At 40.0% G+C, this 12,466-nt stretch overlaps 1 protein-coding gene across 8 annotated transcripts in view; it reads left to right on the top strand.

Annotated features, from left to right (window-relative positions):
* dtnbp1b (dystrobrevin binding protein 1b) overlaps positions 1–11,796 on the top strand; it is a 76,030-nt gene extending 64,234 nt beyond the window's left edge. For 5 of the 8 annotated variants that reach the window (XM_023268765.3, XM_055017924.1, XM_023268768.3 and 2 more), the window contains 4 exons: positions 2,195–2,362; positions 6,352–6,495; positions 10,011–10,345; positions 10,626–11,796. In XM_023268765.3, the coding sequence (XP_023124533.2) occupies positions 2,314–2,362; positions 6,352–6,495; positions 10,011–10,345; positions 10,626–10,664 (567 nt within the window). In that variant the 5' untranslated portion in view covers positions 2,195–2,313 and the 3' untranslated portion in view covers positions 10,665–11,796. Of the gene's footprint in view, positions 1–234; positions 290–611; positions 757–2,194; positions 2,363–6,351; positions 6,496–10,010; positions 10,346–10,625 lie in introns of those variants that run through there. The other 3 variants (XM_035947494.2, XM_055017923.1, XM_055017921.1) reach the window with 3 other exon arrangements.
* The last annotated feature ends 670 nt before the right edge of the window (positions 11,797–12,466 follow it).

Raw genomic sequence — 12,466 nt, 5'->3', positions numbered from 1 at the left:
CATTTCTCTTTTATCGTTTCTATCGTTTCTAACCTAATTTTATCAATTATTACAGCAAATATATCATTAAATAGCCTGCGACGATTGTGTTAGTGTTTTCTTGTCACTATGCATACTCTAAGTTTATATAAGTGAAAATAAAGAAGAATAAAAAAGATTTTTCGCAAAGAAACTCCATCTTGTGGTTTTTACGACATGACGCTGCTTTACGTTCTTTGATTGTCACGTGGGTTTGCGACATGCTTTATGTCACTTAACTCATGAATGCTGAACGATGGACGCGCAACAGGTAGGGCTGACCTGAATAGCAGTTTCTGGGCTCCGGATATTCGGTCCCTATTAATGACGAACATTCGGTCCGCTCCGTAACGTCCGGGGGTGGGGGGTTGACGGACGGACGGAGGAACGACCCGAATATTCGGTTCGGTCCGTGAGGTCAGAGGCGGTGAGCTAACGGAGGAAAGAGCCGAATTTTCGGCTCGGTTCGTAACGCCCAACGGGGGGTGGTGGTAGGAGGGAGCGGGAGTGGGGGGGTTGACGGACGGACGGAGGAACGACCCGAATATTCGGTTCGGTCCGTGAGGTCAGAGGCGGTGAGCTAACGGAGGAAAGAGCTGAATTTTCGGCTCGGTTCGTAACGCCCGACGGGGGGGGGGGGGGCGAATATTCGGATCTCAAAATTAATATCCACATACCACCATCGGACCGGATATTCGGGTCCACCCCTAGCAACAGGTTGAAGTTTCATGGAGAAAAGTAAGCAATGAAATTTTTGTCAAACTTTTCAGAGAATAACTGAAAACATACTTTGTTGTGGTATATCGGTGATATGTATCGTGATATAAAATAATCCATATCGTGAAATATGATTTTTTCCATATCGCCCAGCACTATGCCAGCTATATGACAAACCCTTTTCATCTAAACCTTAATATATGTATCGCAGCAGCCAGTTGTTCTCCTCGACAGCAGTGATAGATTCTCATCCTGAACCTTCCCTTTGATGCCACAGCGCCACTGAGGATACAGACGGCAGGGGATGAGTCTTGGTTTACTGATGTGAGCTTCACTAGGGGTTTGATGTGTGAGACTTCAGTGAGTGTGGTCCCTCCTGTACAAGCCAGGAGACAGAGTGTTGTGTTACAGAGAGGGCTGTAAATTGGGGAATGTGTGTGAATGCTTCAGGAGCACCAAGCTCGATGCCGTTCTGCTTCAGTAAAGACTGACCTCAGCTAGTGGAGGATGAGTTAGACTTCTTCCTGTCTGACCAGTCATTAATATAAGATCAATATTCCTTTCACAGAATTTAAAGGATGCTTTTTTTTTTGCTTTTTTTAAATTGCCTGTTGCCGTTAGTGAAATATTTTTGAGCAGATTTATGGGAAATTAAGTGGAGAGCAGCTGTTTCAGTAGAAGATTTCTTTTTTTGGCTCTTGAAGATGTTTCACTTCTCCCCAAAGATGCTCTTCAGTTCTAACTGACTTATATGGAGTCCCAGGTACATGTCACCCTGAAATAATATGGCTAATGGTCCATTAACAACTTGGAAAGAGAAGATGGATGGTTGAAGAGACAAGTAAAGGAGGCCATCTATGTTAAAATAGAAAATCCACCTCTAAACAGATACAGCACCACTTATCAGGTATTTATAATGCATTCTTGAGATCTCTTCCATAGAAAGTTTCATCACCATTAACACCTCTTAACTGGCAGTTTCACAACTATTCACACTTTGAGACATGCGAGTCTTGTTGTTAAAGAACCATTAGTCTTGTAATTTTAGTGACAGTCTTTACCTGGGACTCTCCACCAGTCAGAACTGAAGAAGCACCTTGTTTGAAGGATAAAATAACGTTAAGATCAACAAAATGAGAAGTCCACTTGCCTTCTGCTAGAACTCCTACAATTACTGTGACCTAGGTGACTGAGAATTTGCGCACACAGATTTTGACAGTTATCTAGATTTGTAATTTTTCAAGCTTATCGCGACTAATGTTAGCGAACTTTATATTCATTTTCATTATATAACGGACATTACTGAATTAAACCACAGATTAAATAACTCTTTGCTGCTTGTGCTACAGTTATACTGCAATGTAATCATTTGCCTTGATCTTGTTCACATAGTTTTTACCCACAGTTGCTGTTATTTTGTAAAATTCTCACTTTGAAAACTTTACTCTTGTGTTTCCAGTGGAGCTGGATGCGGAGCACGCACAGAGGGTCCCTGGGGCCGAACAGGGAGGAGTCCCACCACCCCAGGTCAAGCTGAAAGAAAGGCAGAAGTTCTTTGAGGAGGCCTTTCAGCAAGACATGGAGCAGTATCTGTCCACTGGCTACCTGCAGATCGCTGAGAGGAGAGGTGAGAGGGAGGTTGAAAGTTCCTCACGGATGCCGTAGTCGTGCTCTGTGATGATATTCAAGCAGCTCTGACTTTAAAATTTCTTGTGTTCTGATGCCTGCAGAGCAAAAGAGACAGTGTTGAGGAGCTGAGCTTTAGGTAGTGGTGTGCTTGTGCAACTTATTCGAGGGTGAATACAAAACCATCCAGCATTCAAATGAATTCATTTCCCGATACTATCAGCTGAAACCTTCACACTTCAACTGCATATCATAAGATTGAGCCATAATAGCTTTCTGCAGTGAGGCTGCACACTTCAAGTGCCTGTCGCTTAACACACAAGTGGAGTCATTACTTTGAAAAATGCCACCATGCCATATAAATGTACTCTTCGTCTGGGATTATAGTACAATCCTGCTGGAGTTTATCCCATATATTGCTGCCAAAAGTCTGCTAAAATACCCAAAGGATGTGCTAGGCTGAGGGACTGCATGAGAAATACACCCCACCTCGAAAAGATGTTATGGACTCTGCAGGGCAGTGTTTGTAATGTGATTTTTCTTCTTCTTTTACTCATCTATCCCTCTCCCTTAATCCCCTGGAAATGGCTTATTAGAGACTATTGTGGAGCAGCGTGGAAGGAGGGAGAGACGGCGTGAAAAGAAAGAGACTTAAGGATGGGAGAGCGAGAGAATGTGGGAGGCTTATGTTTTCGCTGTCACTCAAAATGGCTTTTTTATCAGTGCAGTGTTTGTTTTTATTAAACCTTTAAAAACAGAAACAAAGCCAGATTCGAGTGAAATATTCACAGCTCATTATCCAGGGACTAGTTGGAACAGTGTAGATTCATTCATGATGAATAAAGACAGTGGAGATATTTGCATTTAGGCTCTAGTGAACCACATGTGAAACTGCTGTGTGAGAAACGAACACGCTGCGACTCATTACCCTCGATGTAGCTGTAAATCCCTGCAGCAGGGCGGCGCCACTGAAGAGCAAAGAGACACCAAGAGAGGGAGATGTGGGGAATAAACTGCAGGAAGATACTAGAGAAAGAGCTGTGGATGTCTTAAGCCACTGAGCCATCAAACGCTAGTCTCAAAGGTCTTATACTCACTCTCTCACACAGACACATGTACTCTCTGCAATCTCACTGCAGGCAAAAAAAAAAAACTTCTTCCCAGCAGGGGAACCTTTTAGGCAAGGTCACAGTGGGGCTAAAAGAGGAACATGTTGGAGGCAGTCACACAGAAATGATGTTCTCAATGCAGCGCTTCCTGCACCAAGACTCTCACAACATAACCACAGAGGCGGTGTGTTGTTTGCTTCATGTGCTGCTCCATCTGGGGCTGAAAACTGAATCAGCATCCTCCATACTATGTTTTATGGGGCTGAGTAGCTGCATATCGAGGAGTCATTAGGGAGATTTAAACCTCTAAACTGTGTCACAGAAAGCACCACTGAGGAGGAGAAAAATGTGCGTGCAACAGTGATTCCTATAAGTCTGACAAATTCACTGTGTCTCCATTTGTCAGCGTATATGTGTCTTTAGAGTCAGTTTACATATATGTTTAAAGCACCTGTGTGGACATTCAGATGAATTGCCAAAGTAGAGGCATCTGAAAACTCACTTGTGTGTCAGTGTGTGATCTTTTTTTTCTTCTATTTCTGTGACTGTTTAAAGGACAGGGAGACTTTGGGCCGGTCTCCACGGGAAATAACATTCCCCTTTCTCTCTTCACTCTCTATTCTGCTCTCCCTCCCTGTGCCGCCCTCTTCTGCTCTCCTGCTCTCCTCATTTCCTTGAGGTACGGTAGCCAATGGCATATTCTCTCACTGCTCTGTGATAACCAATCATGTCGCTTCTTCCTCTTGTGCTCACAACTCACGACCCCCCTCTTGCCCACCCACCCCTGCCATCCCTTCAATGTACTGACTGGCTGTTTGTGACGCATGCAGCACATCATGATAGTAAACAGAGGGGGTTCGGTCCCCTGCAAGGTGGTGAATCCAGGAGTGACTTAGCTGGTGTACAAGAGGAGTTTCCAATGATTCAAATATGTACTGATATAGTGTTTATGCCATGTTATGTACGCCAGTCTTACTGCTGTTTCAGCTACACATTACACAAAATAGCTGAATGAAGCATCCTGATGTGCCTCCTCATTATCAAAGCAGTAAAATCCTAAATTGTGAGCGATGTAAAATCAACGGTGAGACATTTATATTGAACAGACAGGAATCTTCATTGATCTCTTAATTTGTCAGCTGTCAGTTTAAATCAACATATCGCCTGATGGTTAAATGCAAGTTTAATTCTATTAATATACCTTAAAACAGGGGTGTCAAACTCATTTTAGGTCAAGGGCCACATTCAGCCCAGTTTGATCTCAAGTGGGCCAGACCAGTAAAATCAGAGCATAGGAACCTATAATTAACAACAACTCCAAATTTCCCTTTGTTTTACTGCAAAAAAGTACATTCTGATAATGTTCACATTTAATGAACTATCTTTTTACAGAACATTATGAACAAACTGAAATTTCTTAAGAAAAATACATTCAATTTCAGCAACTTTATGCCTCAGTTTATCATTTACACATTACAACTTACAGATCACAAAGTGTCTAAAAAGGCACAAAACATTTAATCACAGGTATCTGGAACTGAATAATACAGTATTTTACTTTATGATCAAAACAGCACAAGTCAGGCAAAAAAGACAAAAAATAAAAACGAGACAAAATATTACAAAAATGAAATGCAAAATGACAAAAGTGAGAAACAAAACAGCAAAAAAAATAGACGAACAACACAAGCGAGACAAAAAAAACATCAAAATGATACACAAAACAACGAATAAAGCAAAACAAAATGACAAAAATAAGACGAAAAAACACAAAACATCAAAAATGATGCACAAAGCAGCGAATAAAGTGAAACACCAAATGACAAAAATAAGGCAAAAAAACACAAAGCGAGACAAGAAGGAAACACAAAACGACAAAAACAAGACAAATGTCAAAAGTCAGACACAAAACCAACAATAACAAGACAAATTATTACAAAAATGAGATCCAAAATGACAAAAGAACAATGAACAATCTAGTCTTTTACTTTATGATCAAAACAACTTGTCAGGGTCTAGAAAGTATTTTAAATTTATAGTTTTAGAAATGAGCAATTTACAGTTTATGTCTTCTCTGTATTTTTTACACTTTACAAAGTCGTTCTGTGGGCCAGATTGGACCCTCTGGCCAGCCAGTTTTGGCCCACGGGACACGTTTGACACCCCTGCCTTAAAGCAAAAGATGAAAATTTGGGGAAATATTGTTCTTTGCTTTTTTGGCAAGAAGATTGCCACCATTCTCATGTTTTCCCAAGGCTTCAGCCAGCAGCCAGGTAGCTTAGCTTAGCATTGCCGGTAATAAGGAAAGAGCAGCCTTGGCTCTGTTTAACAGTAAAACATTAGCCTGGTTTTACAGATGAGCTTCTAAGCTGGACTACGTCTTGTCCAGAAGTAGTCACATCCTGGAGTCGGCGCTGATTCCCTGGCAACCTTGCAGCGACAACAAGACTTCAGGAAATTACTGCTCCAGCTTGAGACTGTAATGTTCAGGCTTTGCAAGTGCTGAAGGCAGATTTTGTTGCCTCTGGTCCGAGCAGTGCCAGGTTAGCTTTTTCCCGTGCTTCTTAAATTGTTTGCTTAAAGCTATTGTAGGTATTGCTTGTTGTCTTCATATACAGCTTCCCTCAAATAATGATACTGCCAATCCATTCTTTGCCACACTAATGCTTTGGATTCAAAGGTAAACACAAAATTCTTTGTTTGCATTGTACACAAGCTTACCCATTTCAAATGCCATCCAGCTTGATTGTGCTCATTTGCTTCTGCTTTTGTTTTTGGAGAGAACAAAAAAAACCAAACTTTTCCTGGACTCAGCCTCTTGCCGGAGCAATCTGGATACATGGGTGTTTGCTAACATCTCAATTTCCCATGTTGTTTCCAGAGCCAATAGGTAGCATGTCGTCCATGGAGGTGAATGTGGACATGCTGGAGCAGATGGATCTGATGGACATGTCTGACCATGAGGCCCTGGATGTATTTCTGCACTCTGGGGGAGAGGACAACAGCGCTGCCTCACCTGTCGCAGGTAGGAAATGACACAGGACATAACACATGTACACTACATGCCAAAAGTTTGGAAGCGAGATCAAATTTGTATAAAAAAATAACAACATAGTTTCATTGGCATACTGTGCAACAAAAAAAATGTGATTATTATTATGAAGAGTCACTCATCAGAATGTATTTTTACTTTTATTATCAGGTATTTGGGTTTTTCTTGCTTAGACTTTGCTGTCTTCAAAGTAACCTCCTCTGGCTTTAACAACAGCACGACATATACGAGGCATTTGTTCCACAAGTTTTTTAAGGTATGTGCCAGGAATTACATTCCAAGCTTTCTTAAGTTCATCAGTGAGAGACTGCTGGTTCGTGGGATGCACTTTTCTGACTGGTTGATCCAATTCATCCCACACAAGCTCATTTGGAGAGAGGTCTGGAGACTGAGGAGGCCAAACCATTTTTCGAAGAACCTCTTCTTTTTTGTCTAGGTAACCCTGACAGAGCTTGGAAGAATGCTTAGAGTCACTATCTTGCTGCAGAACAAACTTTCGACTCGCAAGTCTTAGTCCAGATGGAGCTGCATGATGCCGGAGGATGGAGTGGTACTGTTCCTTTCTCATGATACCCTTTACTTCAAACAAATCTCCTACTGTATCACATTCAAAACATCGCCATACCATGATACTACCACCTCCTTGCTTTATTGTGGGTGTTGGCATGGTGCTTTAAGACATTCACCAGTTTGTCTGCGGACATAGACTCTGCGATTTGAACCAAATAGTTCAAACTTGCTTTTGTTGGTCCAGAGAACTTGTTTCCAGTCATCATAGGCCCTGTTTTTGTGTGCTTTTGTCCACTCATATCTCTTTTTCTTGTTCTTCGGACATAGTAGTGTGTTTTTTTTTTTTTTTTTTTGCAGAAACACAACCGCCAGATCAGCCTTTTTCAAACGTCTTTTCACAGTTGTCAGAGATAGTGGGTTTTGACCTTATCATGTTGATATCCTCCCTTATTTGTGGTGCTGTTCTCCCCCCCCCCCACCGATTTATCTTACTGGTGACAATGATGTGTTTATCCTCTGCTTTTGTAGTAACCCTCTTTCTTCCAGACTTTTTTCTATCATCATAACTTTCAGTTTCTTCTAGTCTCTTCAGGGTGTAGTGAACTCCTTTGTTGGACAACATTAAGTGTTTTGCAATTTCTCTTTCAGTGTATCCTTCTTTCATCAGTGTACAAATCTGTACTCTTGTTTCTTTGCTCAGCTGTTTCTTTCTAGTCATTTCTGTGGTAGTTTGTCATAGATACGGATACAGTTGAGATTTTTGTATGCAAACTCTCAAAAGCAGAAGAGCTAAAGGGAATAATGCAAAGGTAAATTGAGGAAAATGGTGCATGTCAATGAAAGCAAAGTCTGATAATGCTGTAAATACATCCCAAAATCCATACAGTTCACACTGGTTTTTAGCCCTTTGATGCACAGTGTGAGTCAGGAGATACCCATTTTCCATTGGATTTGGGTCACTTTTGACCCATGTTGTGCATCAGAGGGTTAAGAAAGACATTGTGAACAGAAACTTGAAGTTGCTTCCAAATGTTTGACCTGTATTAGCCTTCCTTCCAAACTTTTGGCCTGTAGTGTACATAGACTAAATACATTAAATTCTTTTCAACTACAATAATTCACAAAGGAATCAATGTACACTGAGCGAAAATGTAAATGCAGCATGTGGTTTTATGAAATTCTGCACATTCTTTTTTAACATGGTGTCGTTGTCCAAACCCATGGCATCTCTACAACAGAGTAGACGTCATGAACCAACCAAATACGCACCGTATTAGAAATGATAATGGGCAGATCAAGAGTCGGGTGATAGACCAGAAATCACAAGTCAGTGACAAGTTTGTTCACGTTTTGCAACATGTACTGTTGCATCTGCAGCACACACAGTAAATGAGGCTGCTTGTGGAATATTGTCTTCCTGACTGGCTCTGTGAAGTTGATGGACATTTTAGGGAACAGGATCATGTTGTCACATCTATCGAGAGAATGATTCCTCAGATGACAAATGGTAGTGTTGTCTGTGTTTGGCTGCTGTCCTAACTGAGGATGCCAACAGCCGTTCTTGTATCTGTCCTTTCATTTGTGGCATTTGAGTAAAAAATCAAAAATGGCTGCCTATAACCAAATACCACATGGCATTTTTAGAAAAAAGATTCTTCTAAATATTATATTTACAATTGAGAAAAATTGAAATTAAAAGTTATTTCTAAAGATATTGTAGTAAACCTGTTGACATGCCATAAATCCACACGACTCACACATTACTTTATATTAAATAACTCAGAAAGCCTTGGAGTCTGGCCAGTCTTTTCTTCAGGAGGAAATGACATCATGTGGAGCAGTCATGTGATCTGGAATTAACACACTTCCTTGAGAGGTGTTTTTGTAATGGGTAAAAGTGATTTCTAAGACACAGATACAAAGTTATTTTCCATATAAAATTTGATATATTGCCAAAAAGAAATATCTGTCATGATTATCTCAACTTAATAAAAAGAACACAATCAAAACAGTTTTTGAATAAACTCATTCTATTATTGTTTTGCTGATTAGAAGGTGGTTGTTATTAAATTGGGATGGTTATTTAGTTGACATTTTAGTGATATCCAGTCATTTTTTTTATTAATAACTGATTGTTTCTATAATAAATAATTATGGAATTTGTAAAGACGTGATCATAATGAACATAAAAAACATGATTTTTTTTTTTTGCCTTTAAGAAAAATCTATGCAAGGTATATCCCATGGACTTCAAAAGTTCCTCAATTATATATTGACCCATCTGATAATTGTATAGGGTGTGGCTTAACTGTCAATTTGTCACCAGTTGAGCAGCTCAGTAGCTTTTTGCGCAAACATTTGGCTAAATTTATGCCTTTTCTAATCACAACAATTGAAATGTTACTTTTAACTTCTTCCCTACCTCAACAAAGAAGACCATTTGCACGCTGCGTCCATATTTTTGTTCAGTGTAAACAACTTGCTAAAGTTAATTCATTTCCAATTCACTGAAGGAGAAATATGTGACTCAGAAGATTGACAAGCACATTATTTAGACATGATGCACCAGCAGCATCTGTCCATATCTGCTCGGGAAACTTCTTGTTGCTTCTTGAGCGTCTGACAGCTCATCTTCATCTAAAAATACTTTGAAGCAAGTGAATCTGCTACTTTTTTTTTTTGTCTGTAGTCAACTGAGCTCGGTCGATTTCTGCCTAAACCTATGAAGTAATTCCAAACAGCTGAACAGTGCCCTCCTTTTATTTGCAGCCCCTTTCCCTGAGATAGCACATAAATATTGAAGACTAATAAATAATAGAATTGTTTGGGTTTTTCAGGAGAAAAGGGGCACAATTCCCCACAGACTTGTACAAACACTGAAAAAGAGCATTATTTTCTATCCACCTGACAACCTGTCAACCTTGAGTATATATTTTTTAATGCAGAGTCTGAAGCTCTCCATCTTCTGTTCTTCTCAGGTCCAGATGTTGAGTCCTTCACCACAGAGATCAGCCTCCAGGTTCCCACCCAGGCCGAGCTAAGACACAAGCTGTCCTCCCTGTCGTCCACCTGCACCGACTCGGCCAGCCAGGACACGGAAGCAGGGGAGGACGACGAAGACGACGAAGAGGAGGAGACTGAGCAAGGAGGAGGAAGTAGAGGCGCTGGAGGAACAGGGGGAGGAGGGAGGAGGAGAAGACCCCCGGTGGTAGTGACCCTGGATGAAGAGGAGGTGCAGCCCGACACAGCGCTGGTGGACAGGGCGGATCAGGAGGAGCAGACCAGCAAAGACTGTGAGGAGAGCAGGCCGAAGGTTTGAGGACTGGATTCGAACACCCACAGCTGCCAAATCAAACTCAGATATATAACAAGTATTGGCTTTGTTCATGTATTCCTTTCATACATACGGTAGAAGATACATTGAGGTTGCACTAACTGCCATATGACCTTGCCTTAAAAGACCACTGACGTTTTCAATTTGAATTGAATCTTGTAAACATGTTTGAGTTCCCTTTAGCGTAATGGCACTGAATGGCTTAACATGCACAGGAATATTTTCAGAAAAGACTCTAATGTTCTGTTTCTGTTTTTAGTGCATGTTGAGACTGGGAGAAGCCCGACACAGTAAGTGATGAGGACATAAATATACACTAAAATCTTCCATTTGACCCCTTGAGGTAGTTTCCTTTCACACTCCATGCTAATATGTTAGCATTTGCTATGCTCATAGACCATAGCTGTTCTATACATTACATATACTTGGAACTTGATGTTTTTAACTGCTTGCAGAGATCAAGAGGCAATCACCAGCTCTGTCAGCATTACAAAATATTACTGCAGGTGAAATAAGTTGTTAATCATTAGAAATAAGACTTTTTGGACTTCATGTTATCACCCAAATTCACCCAAAAAGTAGGTTTTTTTTAGCATACCTCCACTAGCATCTTTGGGTTTTCAGATATATGTACTTGGAGATTTCGACTGCAATCCCTCTGAGAGATCTTTTCGTGCTTACAGCTTTGAAACATGACATTAAATCTGTGTAACTTGTCTTCTCAAAAAAAAAAACAAGAAACGTCCTGATGGTGTTGAATAATTTACAAGCTTCTCTGTCAACAGATGCCACAGAAACTATTTCTTTGATATCTGAAAACGTGGGCTACTATAACCTATTTTCATAATATGTAGTTGAATTGGCGATTTAATACAGCAAATGCAAAATAATTCATCGAGGGTGCTTGACAGATGATCTGCAGGGGTCAAAAGGGTGAAACTTTGATAATTTTGTGGATAAAATGAACCTCAAAAAGCTTTGTTTTTACTGGTTGGTGAACTAGTCTACAATATTTGAATAATAAACTACCAATTTCCTACTTTTGTGCCATTGGCAGTGATACACGGTGTAAGAGCCGGCAGCCACCTGGCAGTGGGTTGTTTAACACAGTACTGTATAGCTAGACACACTGATGAAGTTCAGGTATAATGATTTCAATGATTTAACACACACACACACACACACACAGGCAGGAGAGTGACCCTTTGCCATCCCTTTGACCAGTAATATTTGGGTGAACTTCTCCTTTTCAACAAGGACCAAATCCCTGTTGTGGACTGTGTGCTATGCACTGGACAAAGGCCGGAAGGTTTAACTGTATTCAGACCTTTTTGTCAGGAATTGTTGACATTTGTGCGATGTGACAGCATTACTCTCGTTTTCCTCTGCCTACAATTTCTGACTCGTTGGTAATAAATGTTTCTCCCCCAGTGCTGTTTAATTTTCATCTTAAGCATTTCAGGAGCAGCTAAAAGAATGAAATGTGAGCAGAGTTAAAGGCTTAACATGTTAACAGCCCCTCGCTCTTGATTTACAGCCTGAGCACCGAACTAATGGAAAGTGGACACTGCAAGGATATAGAGGAAAAAAGGAGCTGAAATACAGGAATTTTGTTTTGGGGAAAATATTTTACCATTTATATATATGTGTGTGTGTGTGTGTGTGTGCGTGCGTGCGTGCGTGCGCGCGTGCGTATATATTCATTATTACACTTTAACCCTTGTGTTGTCCTGCGGTTCAAAATTGACCCGTTTTAAAGTTTGAAAATGTGGAAAAAAATATATATTTTCACAGTGAAACTTCTGATGTCCACATTTTCAACATTTTTGGGAAGTCTGAAAATTTTTTGGTGGAAAAAAATGTTAAAAATGTTTGTTAAGAATATTCACATAAACATCAACCAAAATCGAAATTTGCTGGATATTAGAAGTTTTATTGATACATATATATATATATATATATATATATATATATATATATATATATATATATAATCACTTCAGATATTTTTAGGACTTTGGAAGATTTTTACTAATTTTTTGAAAATATTTACAAGAATTTTCTTGCTAAATTTGGGGAATTTTTTAAAAAAACTTTTAA

Source organism: Amphiprion ocellaris, chromosome 15 (genome assembly GCF_022539595.1).
Source record: "Amphiprion ocellaris isolate individual 3 ecotype Okinawa chromosome 15, ASM2253959v1, whole genome shotgun sequence".
Taxonomy (NCBI): Eukaryota; Metazoa; Chordata; class Actinopteri; family Pomacentridae; genus Amphiprion; species Amphiprion ocellaris.
The sequence above is the reverse complement of the archived record's forward strand: the minus strand, read 5'-3'. Positions and strand labels throughout refer to the sequence as shown.